This window comes from Gigantopelta aegis, chromosome 6 (genome assembly GCF_016097555.1).
Source record: "Gigantopelta aegis isolate Gae_Host chromosome 6, Gae_host_genome, whole genome shotgun sequence".
Taxonomy (NCBI): Eukaryota; Metazoa; Mollusca; class Gastropoda; order Neomphalida; family Peltospiridae; genus Gigantopelta; species Gigantopelta aegis.
In genome coordinates, this window is record NC_054704.1 from 60609293 (window position 1) to 60632772 (window position 23480).

General features: G+C 33.5%; 2 protein-coding genes across 3 annotated transcripts in view; one reads left to right on the forward strand and one right to left on the reverse strand.

Moving 5' to 3' along the window:
- LOC121375412 (phosphatase and actin regulator 4-like) overlaps positions 1 to 16414 on the reverse strand; it is a 101259-nt gene extending 84845 nt beyond the window's left edge. The window contains exons 1-2 of the mRNA XM_041502850.1: positions 16297 to 16414; positions 5233 to 5271 (exon numbers count right to left, since the gene is read on the reverse strand). Coding sequence (XP_041358784.1) covers positions 5233 to 5271; positions 16297 to 16414 — 157 coding nt within the window. The remainder of the gene's footprint in view (positions 1 to 5232; positions 5272 to 16296) is intronic.
- The window catches only part of LOC121375413 (syntenin-1-like), a 47019-nt gene that overhangs the window by 9669 nt on the left and 13870 nt on the right, over positions 1 to 23480 (forward strand). Inside the window, exon 1 of one of the 2 annotated variants that reach the window (XM_041502851.1) lies at positions 18942 to 19067. The exons of the other annotated variant lie outside the window; for it this stretch is intronic. The gene's annotated coding sequence lies outside the window, so the exon portion shown is untranslated. Of the gene's footprint in view, positions 1 to 18941; positions 19068 to 23480 lie in introns of those variants that run through there. 2 annotated transcript variants of the gene reach the window in all.

Genomic DNA, 23480 nt, shown 5'->3' on the forward strand with positions numbered 1-23480 from the left:
ACACTGAAAGCTGTCCAGCGTTAACAAAAAAACCGTTAGTCATAACTTTATTTTGATGTAAGGACATCCAAAATGACGTCATTCGAGTTTGACATCATTTCCATTTAAAAATACACCGCGCCACATATTCTTACGTCATTTGAATATCTAGCAATAGCGGACTGGAATAAAGTTGCGTGTACAGTTTACAAAAATATGTATTAAGCTTGAGCTTATATGATAAAGAGATTATTACCCTTGTGTATTTCGGTATCGTCAATATCATATATTAGGAATAAAAATACTGTATACAATACAATTTTTATTCCTAATATATGATATTGATGATACCGAAAAACACTCTGGTAATAATATATATATATATATATATATATATATATATATATATATATATATATATATATATATATACACCATATTTTCTGGCTTATTACACGCACTGGTGTATAAACCGCACCCCTTGTTTTTAGACCAAGTTCCGACTTTTGTTCGTACATAAACCGCACCTTTAAATAAACCACAGTAAAAATAAAGCCACGATCTTAATTACAGTTAATTATTGTGTGTATTTAATAATAATAAAGAGCTCCATTCTCCCTTAAATTCAAACAATAAATAATTGTTGACTGTGTTGCTTTCAGTTACATTTCACCTAATGGGAAAGTTTCGTAAACAAAACAACGTTGACAAATCCCGCTATTTTTACGAAAATATGAACAAGAACTTGATAATGCTAATTTCGTAATCTTGCATTAGTTGCAAAGAAAAAAAAAAACATGATAATATTTTATTTGTCCCAGTATGATTACAAAGCGTGAACCAAAAAAAAGGGCACAAGTGAAAATTACTATTGTCCGAACCAAATTGTTAACAACTACGAAAAATTACTCTCCTACCTTTAATTGCCGTTCCAGTCACAAATCTTGAAAAACCCATTACAATGACACAGATTCCACATACCAGATGCTAACCATGTCATCTATATTGACTTCGCTGAGAGTGCATAGGGAAAAAAGCATGTAATTTTGTATCAGCTGCCATTTTGACTTTTTATGGAATATTCTTCAAGAGAGGTGAAAGGATAGGACTTAATCTAACCATGTCATAACATGTTATGATATAAAAGCAAACATGATGATGTCATATTATTATTATTTTTTGTTACTATTATTATTTTAATGATACCACTAGAGATCATCGATTTCATATTAATTGTGTCACATACTTCGGAGGCTTTCACCTCTCTTGAAGAATATTCCGTTAAACAAACAACATGGCAGACGGCAGAAAACTGCATGTATTTTTCCCTATGCAATCTCAACAAAGACAATATCGGCGACATCGTTGCAGTCTCGTGTGTGGAATCTGTATATTTGTAGTGGGTTTTTTTCGATTTGTGTCTGGACAAACTTTGGAGGAAATCTAACGGCAATTAAAGGTAGGAGAGTAATTTTTTGAATTTGTTAACAATTTGGTTCGGACAATAGTAGATCTACTCACTCGATTGCAAAACACACATTTCTCTGTAACCTAACTAGCGTGCCGTGTGCAAAAATTACATATTCAAATGAGGTCGGGTCAAGCTGGATATGTGGCAGTGAACTGAAACTAAGCACAGTCCTATCGACTGTTTACAGTTTCGACACTGTTTTATAACTTTCAAACGACGGCCTTTAATACATATATATTTGTCGAGAATTATATATATATAATTACATGTATAATATAACAACATTATGCTCTGTATAAATTAGCGGGCTAATCAGATTGGGAATGTCGACATTTAATACAAACATTACAGGTACTCCGATTATGTGATTTTAATTTGCAAGCTTCATACTAAACTTAAATTTTGATATATTATTAAAAACATTACAAACAGGTTAGAAACAGTGGCGTTAAAGATATCAAGAAACTGTTTTGATGGCCTTGTTAAGGTCTGGCTTTTGCAATTGGCCATGACATTGTAATTGTATCACGTGACATTGTTTAGGCTGCCACTGGCTTTTTATCTGCAATATCGAACATGCAAGTTGGGTGTGTTTACTACAAAGTACAACAACACTAGTGAGGAAAGTAATATGAGGAAAGTTACTTCATTTTAGAACATCTGATGCACTACTAACAATAAATGTTACAGAATTCAAACTAAGAAAGTTCGCGGACGAGTCCATTTTTGAAACTGTAAGTATAACAATACACAAGTGATGTATTGTTTCTAGCCTTTCCATTGTAATACTTCAGTCCCAGTCATTTGGTATGCTATATTATTATGAGAATGAAAAAAAAACAAGTTCTGGTTTATATGCACAGCGGTTACCATAAAATTCATAAATAAAGCGCACCATTTTATAAACTGCACCTTGCAATTCACAGTAAAAAAGTAGCAGCTTATATGCCGAAAAATATGTATATATATATATATATATATTTATAGTCAAACTTCAATCACTCCAACTTCGATTTCTCAAAAACTTCAATCTCTTGATCTGAAGTGACGGTCCCATCTAGTTGCTATACAACTTAGTAATAACGACCTTCAAAAACTCAAACTTCGAAAACTCAATAAACTTGATCTCTCGACCTAATTCTTTGGTCCACCATAAAGATTTAATAGAGCAGGGCTCGAACTTAAGAATTTGTCTCCCTCGGCAATGTTTAAAAGAATTGCAATGGGTGAAACACTCTTCCGACGGCAATTTTGAGCCTGCCTATGGCAATTTTTTTTAAAGTGACATTTGCAGCAAATAAACCTGACTGTTATATGTAGACATCTTTTAAATGCGCAAATGTTAAATATTGGCAGATAATGTACACCAGGTGCATACATTTCGCCATTGCTGAGGAGATGATGCTCTCTACCTACGGCAATTTATATCTCAACGACGACATTTGCCGTCGGTGCCGCCGTTAGGTTTGAGCCCTGTAGAGTATGCACCTCTAAAACTCAATATGTGTGGATTGATCAAACTGTCATTACCGATAGTATTTTAAAGACGAATGTATTATAAAGTTCTGTTTTCTTGTCATCTAAGCAATCTTGCGTAGGGCCCAGAAATGGGGTGGGTGGCCAGACTGGAGAAAGAAAGTAGAGGTGCAAAGCATAAATAATTTTTTGTAAAACAAATGTAGGCTACTTATAGTGTTTTCGGCATTCAGTGTTTTATTTATTAGCTACATTCTGCCATGTTTTGACATCTATAAAATACGTCAATGTTACTTTCTGTTATTTATATATGTATGTAAATGCCTTATTTAAAAAAAAAAAAAAAATCTGTCAATACATGTAACCTATATGCCCAAGCATATATTTCAAAGTCATCTGGGTTATCTTTTTGGTTTTAGTTACTTACTTTTACAATATATGCAAAATGAATGTACCACAGGCATCGAAGATGCCAACAGCTGGGGTGGGGTGGGATGGGATGAGATAAGATGAGGTGGCATGGGGTGAGGTGGCTGATATATTAATTCGCCTTTCAACTGGGGATGCACAGTTTTCAGAGTTGAAAGGTAGACAGCAAAGTGCACACTTCTTATAATATCAAGCGAAATAAAACAGCTGTAATGCAGTTTTAACTTTGAGCCCGTATATATTAATTTAGAAAACTCAAACTACCTGAAACTCAAACTATTTCCTCGTCCCCTTCAAGATCGAGTTATCAAAGTTTGACTATATATATATCTATATATATAAGGTTGGTTTTTTTTTGTAAAGCTAGCTTTATATTTATATGAACATATTTGAAGGTTTTAGAAGGCATTAATATTCCATTATGATTTGTATGCTCGATCTTTTATGTTACATGTCTGAGAAGCTATATACCATCTGCATCAAAAGGGAACCAATGAATTTCCATGGAACTATAATTAATAATACATAAATTCAAATAAAACATTATTAAGTTTTAAATAAACACCAACTAGAGTAACTTTTCAAAATATAAAATTTCTAAACAAATCACCACCAAATTATATATCCAGATTAAATCTTAATTTTAATACAGAGATAAAGGTAGGCAACAGCACCTGAATTGTTATTATAGTCTGTTGATGTTAAAAAGAACTGATGAATCAGCATGCAATTTTATGCTAAAATTTATATAAAAACATTTTAAGTTTTAAACCAATGTCAAACATTTTTTTACCAAAATAAAACTAAATTAAAAGGTTTCAAAAGAAACTACCATCAAACTGCATAGGTCCTTTTTTAATACAGAGATGAAACAACTACTGGAAATACCACGATAAGCAAACTGATTACATTAATTGGTTTTCACCACTATATTAAAAATTAATTTGCTCTACAGATATAATTTTTTAACGGTAATTTGTTAAGAAAATATGTTTGTTACATCAAAATTTGTTTGGCATGGTTTTAAAACTTTATAATTTGTTTTTATATGAGTTTTAGCATTATTTGGTATATAGTTACATGCCAGTGTGTCAGTTCATTTTGATGTAAACTGACTATAGTAATAAACTGATATGTCATATATGCAGTGCACAGAAAGCATGTCCACATGTTTTACTATGTCTGTTCCAACAGTTGTCTCCATATTCTGTAAAAAAATACAACACTGTTGAGAGGGTCATGTGACTACTAATTTTAGGGAGTGCTCTCAACTGATAACCAGCCTCAGTGGTGTTGTGGTTAAGCCATCGGACATAAGGCTGGTAGGTACTGTGTTCGCAGCCTGGTACCAACTCCCACCCGGAGCGAGTTTTCTCTCTCTCACTAACAACTAACAACAGTTACAACTAACCCATTGGCCTGGACAGACAGACCAGATAGCTGACGTGTATACCCAGAACAGCGTACTTGAACCTTAATTGGATATAAGCACGAAAATAAGATGAAATCAAATCAACTGACAGACCATCACATGATTCTAGACATGGCCAAGCACAGTACTTTTAATGTCACTGGCCAATAAACCCATCTATGCACATATGCTAAATAAGAAAATATCTTTAATATTTCATTTTCATCATCAAAATGTTGTAAATATCTTAAAATGGCAGCAAGCTCAGGATAGACCCTTTAATATAAAACTTTGTATAAATGTATAATTTAACAGTGCTAACACAGCAATGCATAAAAAAAGTCTTGTTTTAAAGCACTGTTTAAAAAAATGTTAGTATGACCAATTAGTACTGAATGTTGGAAAAACAAATTGAGTTAGTTACAATTTTCTAAAAAGCAACTCAAACACTCCAAGATCTACTCACGATCATACTGTCTTTTGGAATCTTTCCACTTTGCACCAACTTAAAATAAAATTAAATAATATTTCAACTAAATTATTACATACACAATGTATTTATAAAGTACAATAACATCCAAAAATGTCAACTAATATTTTTCAAACAAATGTACTTCAGAATAATAGTATAACATAATTGCCATGCCTAATACCATCTAACAGGAATTTTGTGGAATTAAATGTCTTGTCTACCATTAACATGTTTGGTATTGCTCATAGCTGCATTTATAGATGTTCGTGTTCACTAAAAAAACTAAATTAAAAAATAATAATAATACATGTACATGTACTTTTAATTTAATAAATTTCTAATTTTTTAAAGATGCATTGAGATAAATATTCAAATACTAACTATAAATACTGTAATCATGTTTATAATGTAAAACTCAATTCTGATCTACATTCTATTTTATGTTTTTAATTTTTAGAGCCTTTACGGTATTTGCTTCCATAGAAAAATTATTTATGCGACCTCACATTTATATACCCATGTCACTCACTATTCTGTAAATATAAACATGCACATGCCGATAATACTTTGCCATATATTTTAAGCTTGATCGTATAAATGAAGAAAACTAAGTGTTTTAATGTACACATGGGTCATGTGTTTTCGTTCTATTTTAGTTAATTTTGATAACATGAATGGCCGAACATGTTACTAAACCAGAAAGTAAAAAAGCTGTCATGACTAAATAGAGAAGTAGCACAAAGCCTACAACAAATTATTGGTCATAGACATGAAAAAGATCCTTTTGGAAGATATGTTTTTCTGGTTGTGCAAGAGGTCAAGTGTTGTACCATAGTCACTGGACAAATAGCCACAATAAGCAAAAATATCTGAAGAATTCATTTTATGCACTGTTAATATTGCATTGCATTTGAACTCAAACTGAGGAAGGCTGCTTGAACAGTTTTAAATCACTTGTTTTCAAAATGAAACAAAAACCTACATAGAACTGATATCAACCGAAGACTGTTTTCTTTATGTCGAGTGTGCAGACATACACAGATTAATGTTTTCAGTGTGTGTGTTTTGGCAGGGAGTGTCAGGATAGAAACGGTTAATTGACTACTTACAGGTAACTGTACAGAGAAGGCATAACAGATAATTAATTGATAAACAGAGACAGTGTGGACACTGCAGTTTTAGTACTTATACAAGAGAACAGCAGCTTTTAGATTGGTTGATAGCAGTCTGTGTCTGGGTCATCTGTGTCAGAAAGAATAAAGGATTAATTACATGTGTTAATTGTTGCTTTTGTAAGTCTTCAAATATTATCTTCTAGATATAAATAAATTGTTATGGTAAATACAGTGAAACCCCTCTAAACCGGACATCACAGGACCAAGATTTCTGTCTAGTGTTCTGAGGTGTCCAATTTTCAGGGGTTTGTATTGATACAAAAGATTTTGATGTACTCTGCCTTTTGTTTCCACTGGTGTTCTATTCATATCTGGCATTATATATGTATTGAAGATGTATTCAGCACATAACATTCCAATAAAGAAACTTGACTTAAGATATTTTAACGTTTGTTTATATAAGAATTGTATAAAATTGCGTAGCAAAGCAATTTTATACTAAATTTGTGACTGTTATACATCGAAATTCGCAAAAAAAGGACGAACAATTAATTCTTATAATTACAAAGAGCACAACTTATTTAGTTAAAACTACACATAATTCATAAATCAGTTGCTACCGTTCTTGCCATGATCTGCTTTACGCAATGATGTCCCATTTGACGCAATGGCGTCATTTTCTGAGGTGTTTAGTTTCAAATTCTTCACTACGCTACACAATTTTATGCAATTTGTGACAGTTGTACATCAATAAATTCATTTTAAAAAATGACAAACAGATTTTATAAAATTACAAACACAGGAGCTTGTGCAGAGGGTGGCAGTGGAACCCTCCTCTTGATCAAGCAAATGTTTTATTTTTTCAATACTTTTCTGGGAAAGCATGTCTTAACCCCTCATAAATTTCAACAGCCACAGTTTAACCACCACCCTCTTCTAAAATGTATGCACAAGCACCTGGACACCCCATATTTAGTTAAAATACACATTAATCAGCTTCTAGATAACGTCCATGCCATGACCTGTTTTATGTAATGACATCCCAGCTGGTATAATGACGTCATTTTAATGAAGGATAACTTTCAGGTTTTCTTCGATGTCGTCCAATCAGAATTGAGGAAATCGTATAAAAGCAGAAATTTTGTAATTATATACTTTTAATGAATGTAAGTTTATCATCGAGTGATAGTTCAACATTTAGCTGGACATTCCATGTTAAAAATTTATATGGTAATGGAATGCTACTGACATCTTTTTAACACCGCAAATCTAAAATTACATCTGCCTACTCTTTATTTTGCTAAATCAACGGTGTTAGAACATCAAAGCAAGACTGTGAATTATATTCAGTGTTGTTCTGATGCTGCCACTTGATCATTAATTGCTCACTTGTTATTTGTCAACTGTACCTAGTCATTATGTAATGATAATTACACCTCTAATGGCCAACCTGAGCTCTGTTCGCGGCCAGGTGACAATAAATTAAACAATTCTCAGCCCAGTACCAGCAACCAGAGCAAGTTTTAACGACTCAATGGGTAGGTATAAGACCACTACACCCTATTTTCTCTCACTAACCACTGTCCTGGACAGACAGCACAGATAGCTGAGGTGTGTGCCCAGGACAGTGTGCTTGAACCGTAATTCGATATAAGCATGAAATTAAGTTGAAATGAAAATTAATGGCACCATAATTATTGACAACAGTCTGATCATCCGGTTTTCAGAGGTACAATTTAAATTAAATAAAGAATTTGGGACTGAATTATCCGTTCGGTGTTCGGTTTTAAGATAATTCCGGTTTAGAGAGGGTCCAGTCTTGAGGGATTTCACTGTAATTGTAATGTGTTAATTTGGGGGTAATTCATAAAAGTCACTTAAAGGATGGGACAATTAAGGCATATGGCCTGGTATGCATATAGTCAACTATATATAATGCACATTATTGCTTAATATCAACAAGTACAATTGTATAGTTAATTAATAAAACGCTTAAATGTGACGGCTATTATATATAACGTGCAAAGCCATTTTGTACCATCCCAGTGAATACGCCCTCTGGCAAGCTGGTGGTTACGTAATACCTAACGTGTCACGTCAGGAATTAGTCTTCGAACTGAAGAAATAAAGCATACCTGATTTTTGCAGATGCATCGCAATGTTCTGTAATAATATCTATCCCAGTAAGCCAGCACCAAGTATATATTATTTTTCAATACAAAAAAACCCACCATTGTCAAAGTGTTGAAATAACTGTCTTATGTTTTGTACATAAATTAACCCACGTACTGAAATAATAATCAGTGTTTTCTTGGTTAATTGGCCTTTTCTTTCCATGGCCTGTACCTGTGGTTCCTGATTGGCAGGTGTATATTTAGACAATCCCCAGACACTGTGTCTTGACGCACTAAAAAGACGTGTCTCTTTTATTAAGATTACAGGGGGTATTGTGTGATAACCACGTGAACATCCCTCAAATCGTAATGGACATTATCAGCAGTAAGTAATTCTGTAAAATCCTTGATTAAGTAGACATTCCCCATCTAAAATCACAAAACTGACCAATTACGTAGTCCCCCAAAAAAGAAAATTATCATTTGGGTATCGTGAGTGGTCGTTTTATTGCTCAAACGTACCTAATAGGCCTAATAATATGTATTTTTTTCTTTGGATTTTTTGTAAGAGTAAAATACTATAACTCCATTTCGTTCTATTGTTGCAAATTTAAATATATTTAGTTAAATAGTTTATTATACTATCAAGTCATTTACGTTGTTTTACAAGTCAAGTTGATGAAAGCGAAGCACCTTGTCGTAAATTAGAGCGTTTGTTTACACTGTGCATAGAGGTGTTGGACGGAGCTGACATCACTTCACCCCAAGCTATACCACCGGACGTAAAAAAAAATGAAACAAAATGGCTGCCCTCAGTTAGCAGGAATAATCACGTTTTTTTTATTAACTCTAAAATTACACGTTTTTCATTTCTTAAAGTGTCAATATGTGTTGGTCGTCCGGGTATGCATCTTTCCAACACATCAGGCTCATATTTGAGATGATCCTCCCTTTAATAAAAATCATGGGTTAGGAATGTTTGATCTCGAAGCAGAATGGCACTGATCTAATAATCATACTCATAACGAAGTGGAGGGGGCGAAAAGATTGCACCACAATTGAAGCATACCAGTTTCATTGTCTATGATAATTAGCAATTGACCGTTGTCAATGGAAAGGGTGTTGAGGGCCTTGGTCTGAAGAACATGTTTGACCTATTAGAGGTGTGAATACCTGTGTACAGTTAAGTTTCAAAAGTTGTTACAACCAACAGTCTATTGTCACACATGGCTAATTAAAGTGTAGCAACAATTCATTTAAGGCACTTACATGACGTCAAAGCACTTACGTACACACCTAAGGTGTAGCGTCCCGCTACGCTATATGCCTCTGGGGAAATCCCCGACTATTTCAAAGCACAGGTGCCTTTAATTTTCAATGTCTCAGATTATGAATGTGAATTGCATGTAATACATTTCTGCTGTCGTTTGATACGAGAAAGAAGTGTTTTATTTAACGACGCACTCAACACATTTTATTTACGGTTATATGGCCTCAGACATATGGTTAAGAACCACACAGATTTTGAGAGGAAACCCGCTGTCGCCACTACATGGGCTACTCTTCTGATTAGCAGCAAGGGATCTTTTATTTGCACTTCCCACAGGCAGGATAGCACAAGCCATGACCTTTGTTGAACCAGTTATGGATCACTGGTCGGTGCAAGTGGTTTACACCTACCCACTGAGCCTTGCGGAGCACTCACTCAGGGTTTGGAGTCGGTATATGGATTAAAAATCCCATGCCTCGACTGGTATCCGAACCCAGTACCTACCAGCCTGTAGACCGATGGCCTAACCACGACGCCACCGAGGCCGGTCGTTTGATACAAGTGTACAGTGACTAATAACTAAAACAAACTGCCATCTGCGTGCAGGAAAAAACTGCAGGGAGAAGGCATCTAGACAGGGCTCACACTGGAACACATTTTGGTTTAGCCAATTTTCAGAAATGTAGAGTATTTCCTTGAAAATCATTTAAGGAATATTTTATTAGCCAAAGTCTAAAATGTTTAGCCATTTGTGTAAAAATTAGCAATGTACAGGGTGAGCCCTGCTAGATTGACTGCATATACAGGGTGCTTGTCACTGCCCTTTTGTTTATAGTAGCTCAAATCGAATTTTTGTATGTACTAAATATCTGCTTTCGGAAATGAAATAAAATTTTAACTAATACAAACCGATATTATAAACAATAAAATGCATGTATTAAATACAGTTAAATGTGTCAATCTTATACTTGTTTTTGTACTCTAGATAAAGGTAAAAAGGAAAACAGCTGACATGAAATTGAAAACTGTTTTACTTTGTTTGCCTGCTTTAGGACACCAAGTTATTGATATTAGTTTATGTTACTACATAAATTTGTGTTTAATCGTTTGCTGACTTTTTCAGAAATTTTTGGGAAACTTGCATTAAAAAATATATAACATGTGGTTATCGTGGCATTAAAGAGGGTATATTCTGAATAAGACACTCATTTCTTATTCAGTAACAGTGCCGTATATTTTTTTTATCAAACACAGTACTATCATCTATAGGGAGACCAGTTTCGGTGAGCATTAGCATTCAGTTCTGAAGCATATCAACATTTATAAACTGACACTTGTTATCCAAATAGCTACCTTTCTATTAGTATTTCTATGCTTCAAATGAGCACTAAACTGGCCGCTATGTAGCAAACTTTACAGGATGTGCATCAAAAACTGTAGCATGCATCAGTGAAAAATATTATTAACCTGTTTAGGTGACTAAAAATACTAAAATGTTTAGAGGTATAGCTTACAGCCAAAATTTTCCAACACAAAATTGTTCAGTGTTTTATCAAAACATGTATGAGGTTCAACAAAACATGTATTTATAATAATTTATAAAAATTATAAAATTTTAAATATTTTAAGGAAAATGACAAGATAGTCCTTGAGAACCAAAGTTAAGAAAACAAATATAACAATTCTGATTTCTTGCAATCATGTTATATAGTGGAGCAAATGAATGGTTATAATGGTAAAATTGTTTGGTTAAGAAATATAAGCAGCATTCTGAGTATATAAACAGACATCCAGAAAGATATTTATGTTAAAACATATAAATACCATATATTTTTGGCATCTATCTGTAAGGAGAATTTGCCAGCAGAGGCTGTGTCAATCATGTGACTTCAATCTATAGTAGTACAGTTCAGAACAGATAAAAATTGTTTTTAAAATTAATTTTCTTTCATATGACAATCATAGAAAAAAGGCATTAAGAAATGTGCTGTGTTTATGTTCAATCTTGCTTTCTTTGCTCGTAGTAAATTACGGTTGCTAGTCACTTCATACCTTGGTCATTTCATACCTAATTTGGTCCTTTCGTACCCTGGTCATTTCGTACCATTGCAAAAAGTCATTTCGTACCTTGGTCATTTTGTACCATAACTGAAAGTCATATCATACTATGTATCAACATTTGTTTTATATTACCCCGGTAGTGTCTTTTAAAAAATAACATTAAATTACGTCTATAAAATGCAAACACCACCTGCAACTGACTTTAGAAATCATTAACTATTTAATTTTGTCCCTAAAAAAACATCAAGTCATTTCGTACCATAGTCATTTTGTACCATACACTGAAACAAATTTGTGGTTAATTTAAGGGGTTTTTTTATCAGCAAAAGACTAAACATTATTGCCACTGTGTATAACATGAGCAATTGGTTAATTTGGCAATCGATAGGGTAGGTAATGTTTTTAATGGTTGTTATTGTTTATTTCTTAAACAAATAAGATGCAAATAAGTAATATTCTGCCATTTCAGCTGGTAACTGAAAAAAAAAATCATATTTATTTATTTATTATTATTAGCATATTTATTAATTATGAATATAAAAAGTGCACTTTGGTCAATTGGAGCCAATTTAACAAAACATCGAAATTGGCCGTTAGTAGTACATACCAAATACGGCTCTTGTCAGGTAAAATGGAAGTAACTGTTGACAGGTATTATGGGTATCAATAATGATATGCTGCACAATAACGTGTCCTGAATTTCAAACTGTCAAAATAAAGTTTTTAAAAAACAACAACACTGCTTTTATGCTATGGTCGATTTGTTTTTTATATATTGATATGAAATGACTAGGGTATGAAATGATTTTTCACAATGGTACACAATGACTTTTTACAATGGTATGATATGACTAGGGTACAAAGTGACTATGATTCGTAAATTAAATAGTACAAAAAAAAGGCATATTTATACAAAATATTTAATCTGTCTCACTTGCACTCACTTTTAGGTTTTACCTAGTTAATATTAAATAAAATGACACACTAAAGAGTAAAGTAGTATACATCCATTTTTAATGAATCGTCAAAATTGTGGACAATAAAATAAGCTAGAGGCAAGTTGACCAAACACTGGGGTGAGTTGAACATAGAAGTCTACTTCCGCAAACTTACAAATAACTCGTAACAGTACAGTAACTGCTGTCTTTTAAACCGGGGTTGGTGTCAAAGCCGAGAATACAGTTTTATGGGACAGCATTCATCATTTGTAGCCCAAGCTACTTTCAATATGCGCTGGAATGTTATGAATGAATAAGAGTACCGGTGAGGTATATGACACACTCATCAAGAGTTTGATGGAAAACCGTATCTATATTAAAGAATATGTTACGGGTATGATTCAAGATATGATCTGGACAAGGATTTACTGTTATGTGCAGTAGACTGAAAAGGAGGTCACAGCTATATATATATATAAATGACCTAGTAACAGTACACCACCATCCCAAGTTGTTCCTACATGTGAGCTTTGATGGTCCTGTATGCATATGTATGCAAGATATGGTCCGGACAAGAAAAGTTAACAGACGGACAGATGGACAACGCCATACTATAATACGACCAATCATAGATGGGCATATAAAAAGTAATCCCAGAGAATTAGGTTAATCACAATCTGTGGACCAATCATATTACCGGATTGTCTGTGAAAACAGTTCGTCACAATGTGACAAACTGAAATGTTATTATACTCTCTGATAAACCTACTTACTACACGAGCTGATATTAATAAATATCCTACCAAATGAGACTTGGTGTCTATAGTTTCTGTCTTCGACCAGCTGTTTACCTTCTATCGGTTGAAGCTGGGCAATATTGCCGTTTTCGATGGATAAACTTATTTTGGTTGAAGCTGAACAAAATCACCATTTTCGATGTTTAAACTTATTCTGGTTGAAGCTGGGCAATATCACTGATCTCAGCGTTTAAACTTATTCTGGTTGAAGCTGAGTGAAATCACCATTCTTGGCATTTAAACTTATTCTGGTTGAAGTTGGGCAAAATCGCCGTTCTCACCAGTTACTGTTGGGTGAAATCGCTGTACATATATATATATTGTATATTTATAAAATTACCAAAATAAATAAATTAATGAACTAGTTATCATTAAGCCTTTCTGTTTTTGTGTCCTGTTTAAATCTACTCCACTTCGCCGAAGTTGGGCAATGTCACCAACATGTTTTATTCATTTATTATTATTAAATTAAAATAAATAAAACCGTATGCGTGTATGTTTTCTATCTTCGACTCTTAATGCCTTACCAGCCATTTACCTTCTGTCAGTTAAAGCTGGGCAAAATTGCCATACTTAACACTTGAACCTTTGCTGGGCGAGGAAACAGATTATTGGTTGAAAATCATACAGGGTGAGAACAGATTTTGTTTACTCAATGTTAAATTATATGTTGTTGTTCTTCAATAAGAATAACTGGGCTAAACTTGTTAGGAATTTGTTAAATAATAAATAATATTGGTGTTTTAGTAGTCTGGCAAACTCAGGGTGTAATATGCCTATTATATGGTATTACAAGATATCTTTATATAGATATGGTGCTCACGATTAGACATTTCTTCAAGATAGGCAAAACCTAACCCAAATCCATGCATTCTATTTTCCAATCGAATGCACTGGAATATTTCCTATTCGGAATACTTCAGCCGATTACGATTTTCCCCGATGTCTCACAGAATCGGCAGAAGAGTTCCGAGTGGCAAACAAACCCACGTGATTTCGACTGATTGACCAACACTTTAGATAACGACAATTTAAAAGAGCGATTGTGGGCAAGGAAACTGCACATTATTATGGGACACAACTTGCTGTTTGGTGTAAAAAAAAGTTAGTCGACTGACAGGCAACTAGTATCATAGAATTAAGTTGCCCGACTGAATATTAGGTCATCACGAACGACCGTAAAAATTGAGCGCTAAATAATAAAATGGCCTAGAATAATAATAAAAGATTTTTTTTTAAACATGTCGGTGTCATCGCCAGTGAAGTAGGTTTAAACCAAAAAAAGAAATTAATGAACACAGAAGAAAACTGTGTCAGCGACCTCGCCCAAGCTTGTGGAATAAACAGAAATAAAAAGCAACAACAAAACAAAAAAAAGACAAAAACATGCATTAAATGATAATCTTATAAACTAATGTAGGTTAGTAATGAAAACATTAGGACTTTGTCATGTTGTCAGTGTTTTTAACGAATTAAAGTTCAATTCCATTTTCAACGTTTAATCAAGTATCAACATTTTTATTGTTAAGGGTACAATTTTTTTTTTTTTTAGAATTATTAAGAATTATATCATAATTTCAAAATAAATCATTCACCTGCTTTCGTGTTAAAACCAGTCTAAAAACACTGTTCCCATATTTTAAAAATTATAGTAATTATTTTTTCCGGTTATTTTTATTTAAAATGAAAAGGAAAACACAGACAAAGGAAAACACAGACAAATGCAAACAAAAGTTTTACACCTCAATAGACAGTCATTCCAGTTCACAACTGTCACCAAAAAAAATAAATAATAAAAATTTAAAAAAGAATAAAAAAAATAAAAAAGCGAAATAAGATCCACGTGTATGCACAATCTACCCGAGAAAAAAATCCATGTAGGCATCTTAGCCATGCATGATAATGAACATGTATGCATCTGCAGTACTGTGCCACTCAAAAAACAATTCCAAAAATGATCAAGAGATGGGTCATTTAAATACTAACATTTTTTAACAAAAAAGTACTAAAATAATCCTGGGACAATAGTGTAGCGTTTATGGTCTACAAAGTGACGTCATGGGCAGTTTATAAATAGCAGGGTCACTGATCCACATCTACTGCGCTGAATCATCGGACATGCAAATTGTTTTGGATACAAGGGGGTGTCTACATTTATGGACAATTTTAAAATGTTTATTTACTACAGACATAAAATGATTTGTAGTGTATTTCAGATTATGCACTGCTTCATTAGTGAGAGACACATTTTATTAAGTATTTCACAGTGTTCACATAGAAAATGGTTTTTGAATGCTTAGGTAATAGGTGTGCCGATACACCGGACAGCACCGTATAAATATCCACAATCCTGTCTAGTTACATGTATAAAGTACGGGGACTTTACCCAACACCAAATGGAATTTCCTGATATCTTGCCTGTGGCGAAATTACCCAGGTGAGATCGACTGGTGGCAAGATTGCCCTACTTTGCTGGGGTGAGTTGAGTTGATTTTGGGGTTAGTTGACCAGCATTATTTGAAAACATTACGTAATCCATGACAAACATCGCCACCCTATCATGTTTTGTAATGCATCCAATAATATCTCCCTCCACCCTAGAGCCGTACGTAATTGCTGAACGGCCACCAACGCGTAATCATGTCTTATTACTAACAGTAACAATGATTATGAAATAATATGATAGCTATGGCCCATGGGCGTTGGCTTACAATAAAATCAAGAACCGCTTACCAGCCTTTTCCTTTAGGGTGTTGTATTTACCTTTCTCTGTATTAAGAGTATGTGTACTCAGAACTTCCACCGCAGGTTGGGGATCACTATTACTCCGCTGTCTGTGATAAATGGCACTTGGACTGTCCCCATCTGTTTTGGTAGCCATTATTTCCTCAAAAATTTACACTACTTCCGGTATGAGATAACTATCATAAAAGGTCTCGTACCATAGATTATATTCTATAACTAAAATAATTATCTGTAGGCAGTACGTCACTTAGTATATATATTAATGAAATAATATAACAATATAGATGGCAACAAATACAATTTAATATTTGTTTTTAACTGTTTAATTATGCATTGATAAGAGATTACGCAGTCGTATGAATCATTGTTGGAAAGGAAAGGAATTTTTTTTTTTTTTTTTTTTTTGAGATTGTGTAAGTCTGACTAGAGTTCCTGACGCTCGAGCGTTCTACCACTGAGCTACACTCCGCACCGAATCATTATTGATGATCGCCACAAATAAATATCTTTCGTTTTCATGTCCCCATTTCACGCACCCACGCACGCAAGCACGCACGCAAGCACACCACAAGGTGCGTGTCTCACATTATATTAGTACACCAATTAGTACCATATAGTGTGTTAGTACCAGTGTTGTTAGGTATACTCTCTCTAAAATATAGAGATGGTCTATCTGAGTGAGGAAATATATATCAACTGATTGACTTTAATCACCATTTATCTACTAGCTGGGCGGTATACCGTATACCGTTCGGTATCGGTATTATGTCAATACCGATTTACTGTACCGAGCAAATTTTAAAATACCGAAATTTCGGTATTGAAAAATATTTCCAGGAAAGCACCAGTAATATATCTGACGAATGCAAAATGGGTTAGTATAAATCAGACGAGAGCCTTACCTACCCCTGGAAATGGTGGAAATTGTAATCACCTAACAAAGCACTGGCGTAGTCAGGAATTTAGATTGGCAGGGGGAACCACTACTGGGGGCCAACCCATACTATATATGTATGTATACATGATCTTATACAAAAAAGTTACACGTTGTACGTACGTGTACAGATAAAAATCGTACTGATAACGTTTAGTTCTCATTACATATTGTTACGGTAATAGAGAGAACGTTTGATACCATTTATCTTAGTAGTCGTATTACAACTAATTGTTTCAAAAGGTATCCAACAACCGTAAGATAAACGGTATCTAATTATTAACAATTACGAGAACGTGTAGTATTCTATTTCTTACATACCCTCAGTAAACAAGGTTAGAAACAATTAAACTTTTTTCAGATAAAATTTATAAATTTGCGGCGCTTGGGTTTAAACATCACAGAGCAATCAGTTTTGATCGTGCATATTTCATTGGATGATTTATGACTTTGTTTGGCGACCAGGTATCGTCATGGACCAGCTAATTACGTCTTCAAATCGTTAACACACGTTTTTGTATGTTTTTTTTTTTTTTTTAAATGAACGATATAGAAGACAACACCCGTACTTTGGTACAAATAAATAAATAAAAATACAAATAAATGTTATATATACATGTATAGTGATTTCCCTAGAAATTTGGCAAGGCATGGTAGATCAAACACTTTTGGGGCATTTTCACCATTTTCGGGGCTCTTGTATTTCACTGAAAATAGACACAAATTTAATTAACATAAACATTAATGTAATTTATGTGTTTGTTTTAATAAATGAATAGCAAAAGATATAAAAGGCATGTTTTATTAATTAATAATACTTTTTTGTTTTTTTATAAAGGCAATTTTAGAATTAATTACTGAAGAAGACTTCTTTAATCTCAGGGCAGCATGGTGCTGATTAAGGCAAGATGGCACTAGAATATTGAGGCATGGTGCCGCACCATGCTAAAACAAGCTAGGGAAACCACTATATGTATATTGTGGACAATGGCCTTATCCTGATTTATTTATTTATTTAATATACATGTATATATATATATATATATATATATATATATATATATATATATATATATATATATATTTGGATGACGTATCTGGTCTGTCATGATTAAAAATAGCTGGACTGTCCTGTAGCCTTACCCTGTTTGTATGTTGGTTTTATCGTAAGTGCTAGATACACACAATTAAATGACCCCAATAACAACAAATACCTTAAAATCAATTAATTAATTTTTACAAATTAATGAAAGTAAATATATATTTTTGATGCTATTTGGCGTTCTGGTTTACCTAGTCTTGAAGACGCGAACATTCCTATTAACGAAAGTTAGAGCACATTGATTTATTTATCATCGGCTATTGGATAACTCTCACGTATTTGGCGTAAGCCTCACGCATTTGTAACAAACATCACCCGACCAAGAGCCTGCAGTCCCTGGACCCCGACTTCTAGTTTTCTTACGCCTAAGAATTGCCACAGGTTGACGGCTCTGAAAAACCCGCTACATGATTAGTAGCAAGGGGTCTTTTATATGCACCATCCTACAGACAGGGTAGCACATACCACGGCCTTTGATATACCAGTCGTGGCGCACTAGCTGGAACGAGAAATAGCCCAAATGGACCCACCTACGGAGATCAATCCTAAACAGACGAGCGCTTTACCACTGGGTTACGTCCCGTCCTTCCTATTTACCGATGTTACGGACGTAATACAATCGAATTACACCATCATGTGCCCATGACAAGTAAGCACCTGACTTGACGTCATTGTTTAGAATCCGGAATCATCAATAAAAAGGTTGATTTTGTGAAATCATTTAGAATCGGTTTGTTTGACAACTACCTAGTGGTAAGTGTATTCATACACTGATGCTATTTTGTCAGTTTTAAACATATATTTTAAAAGTATTCACCATATTTCTTAAAATTGAGCGACAATCATAAGAGTATCGTCAACGTCCCTAACTGCGTTATGCTTCCAACTCCGTTCACTTTGTTTTCTCGTGCACTGTTCGCGCAATTAACCTCCGATTTGTTGTTGTCTGCTTGTCATTCATATGTGAGGTTTTTCTTCACAGTTCTAGAACATTTTCATTAACAATAAAGTTCAAACAAGTAAGTATCTAAATACAAAACTTTACAAACCACAAAAATCATTAATTTTACTAAGTCGTTTTTTGTTTATTCCTTAACCTTTAGACTACTGGATTAATTTTTAACAAAAACCACGTTGAGTGGGTACAAGTTTATAATTTTTACTCACATATATTCACTTAAATGTTTCATAAATACATGAAATAAAGTTCATATATGAATCGGTAAGTATTATTTTCGTGTCTTTTTTTGTAATTTTTATTATTTTAGATCGGCTAATGGTGATTAAAATTAGGCAAAAAATCGAAAAAGTTGCGTTTACTTACGGGCATTTGTGGCCAGGTGTCCAGTATTTATGTCCATTATTCCCGATAACAGTGGTTTTCTGACCAGAATTTTTGTTAAAACCCGAACTACGATTCATATTGCAATATTTGGTAATTTTCGTTGTTGGTAAAACGATCAAATTTATTATCAAATTAGCTGTTACAATCAGCTATCGATCCCTGAAAATTGCCGCCATTGTTGTCAAGCGAAAATACTTGCCGAAAACCACTTTTTGAACTCAAAATTTCAAGGTATTTTCAATTGAAAAAATCAAAACAAAAACCACCATTTTGAAAAAAAATCTTTTTTCTTTAATTATATTTCCGTTTCCGGTGAGTGTCGTGTGCAAAACGGCGGGAAATATGAATTGGGGAATGCACTGTATACAGTGTACAGTATATCGACTGACGTGACGTCGGGCGAGATATCTCGCCTGCAGTAGTCAGAAGGTTAAAATTACCGATATCGGGTCCACATGACTTGTAGAAATTGACTTAAAATGGAGGAAGATAAATTAACATTCGGTGTGACCCACACGTGCCAGATAACAAAGCCAAATCATTTAATTTGTATGCTTTTTAAGCCCCCTGATGTTAGAATTTGTTTTCAATTATTATATTCGATCTGCAAAAGGTATGCTACATTTTTGTGCCTCTACTGTAGTGAATATCATTCGTAATCCATTCATAACAATTGTAAATAATTTTGAGTGTATAAATTGTGTTAATTAAGAAACAACTCATTAAATTTTTTAAATATTTTACAAACTATTCACTAGTATAAACGTAATGCCTATCAGTATTAACATCAAATGTTAGCGTTGGGGGTTGGTAAAACATGGACCAGACCAGAAGGCTTGACAAATTGAATTTTTCCTTTTCAAAAAATATTAAACAAAGTGTTCGTCAACTGTGCATAGTTGAGAAATATATTTTTTTTTATGTAGTGGCCTTAAAAATAGAAAATGATGAATCGCAGATGCACGGTACGATACTTTTTGCAAATGCATGTGCCTGAATGTACTTAGAAACATCGCACTCTTTCCTGTTTACCGGAGGGTGTTTCACTTTTATTACTAGAATGGATTTGTTTTACGTCCACATTGTTGATTTTTTACGTTAATTGATTGTAGTCTATTTTGTTTCCCGTATCGTAGCTGAAAAATGTACAATAGTATTTCCGTAAATATTGTATTCGTGTTTTTGTTGTTAGGTGAACGCAGTTTGGGACGTTGATGATATACTTAGCATGAGTCCCTGTGCTACAGGCTGTAGACTACAGAGTAGTTGATCAAGTTAATCGTCTCTGGCACAATATTTATTATTGTGATCTTTATTGTTGTGCCGATAGATGTCAAAATGTTATAAAAAAAATGGACCATAGATGAACTATTGTCCCTCAGGTTGCTAGTCAATTTGTACCCTGGTCATTTTGTAACATAGTCACTTCGTACCTAATTTGGTCGCTTCGTACCCTAGTCATTTCATACCATTACAAAAGGTCATTTTGTACCCTAGTCATTTCGTACCTAGGTCATTTCATACCATAACTGAAAGTCATTTCGTACCATAACATAAATGTGTAATGTCAGACGTACTATCACCCTTGTAATGTCTTTTACAAAATAACATTACATTACAAATGTCTATAAGATGCAAACACCACCTGCAACTGAATAAAAATAATACTAATAATAAAAATGCAAATAAATAATATCTGTCATTTCGTACAATAGTTAACTGGTAACTGGAAAATGGTTCAAATTAATTTATTATTATCATCATAATTATTAAAATGTAAATATAAAAAGCGCACTTTGGTCAGTTGGGTTAATACTTGTTAAAGTATACACTGTTTCCCTTGGTAGACATATTTTCCTATACAGGTATATGCAAGTAATATATTAGCTCAGTATGTAAATACTGGTACGAAATGACTAAGGTACAAAATGACCAGGGTATGAAATGACTAGGTTACGAAATGACCAGGGTACGATATGACTTTTCACAGTGGTACGAAATGACTAGGTTACAAAATGACTAGGGTACAAAGTGACTATAATTTGTCCCTGATGATTTGCGGTGCTTAATAATTGTATTAAAGTCTGAAGCAAATTGTTAAAAGCTACTATAAATTACTCTCCTACCTTTAATTACCATTTGATTTCTCCCAAATTTTGTTCAGACACAAATAGTGAAAAAAACATTACAGTGACACAGGTTCCACAAACATGTCACCAATATCGCATAGGGCAAAATATATTGTCGTTGCACTAAGTAAAACTCTTATGTGCATTTTTTATGTTTTACAGGAGACGAACAAAACTGTTTTGGTACAAGCTGATTCAGTGTAACAAATATGGTTCTTAAGATCTATAAATGACAAATAAAGTCATTTTATTTAAACTGATGAATAGTATTTATAATATAACATTTAGTGAAATATCTTAAAATATCAGTGAAATAAAAGTGTTATCAGTCACTCAGTGATGATAACACATTTTAGAGCGAAAATGTCACTATTTCACTCTAAAATGTGTTATCGTCACTGTAGAAAGTATTATCTTCACTGTAGAAATTTTATGTTATCTTCACTGTAAGAAAGCCTGAACTATTTTGCTACCGCCATTGTAAAAGTAAAGGTAAATTGCCAAAAGTTATGTAATAAATAGAAAATTTCATGGTTTTTTGTCAAATATGATTTATATCTCATCTCGTGAAGTTTGCAATCATATCGCACTAAGCACGACTCGTGAGATATGATTGCAAACCATAATCATTTCATACCATTGTAAAGTCATTTCATACTAGTCATACTAGTTTTCACTTGGCAAAGTCCAGGTAATAGATGGGTGACATGAATTTAATTTAAGCCTTTTATCAACAAATCGGCATACATGTATGTTAAAAAATGGGTGGACGTAGGAATCAACTTTTGTTGTTAAATAAAGAATCTTTCTGATGAAAAACAACATAAACTAAATGATGGAAACAATGTTTTTTATAAAATATATTACTTTTTAAAATCCTATTTGTTTGTTTTTGTTTTAACAGTAAAAAACAACACTATACCAGAGCAAAATACAGTCAAAAACTTGGATAACACAAACTTCGATCTCTCGAAAACTTTGATCTCTCAAACTAATTTTTTGGTCCCACCATAGATATTTAATAGATAATGTACTTTGAAAAGTGTATGGATTGATCAAGCTATCATTGCTGGTAATATTTTAAAGAAGAATGAATTGTCAACCAATATTTGATGATCATGGCTGTCAAGGATTCAGTTGTAAAATTATTAAACAATAGATTGCCAACTAAGTAGAATGAAGGCTGTGTTTGGTTGTCGGTGCTTGTACCCTGTACATGGTGGAGGAACTCGAGAATACATAATTACAGACAGGCTCATTACCACCACAGAACAGTATTAATGCTGTTTGTTAATACTTTGAAACGAGTGGATCATGTTAAACTAATTTGAACGTTCAACATTTCTTTTGTTACTTACATTTAAAATATACACAAAAGGAATGTGCTATAGGTGCCGGGAAGATGCGATCAGCTAAGGCTCGGGTGAAAAGCCATTTATATATTAAATGGCCTTTCAACAGGAAATTACACTGCACATTTCTTATAATATCAAACGAAATCTTTAATGCTGTTTCAGTTATGAGGTGTGCTACATGAATTTCAAAAATTCAAACTCCTGAAAACTATTTCGTCATCCCCTTCAAGTTTGAGTTATCAAAGTTTTACTGTAGTATATAAATGCAATAGATAAATACATTTATTGATATAACAATTTATCCTGCAATCACTATATATTGGCAAGATGTGATGAC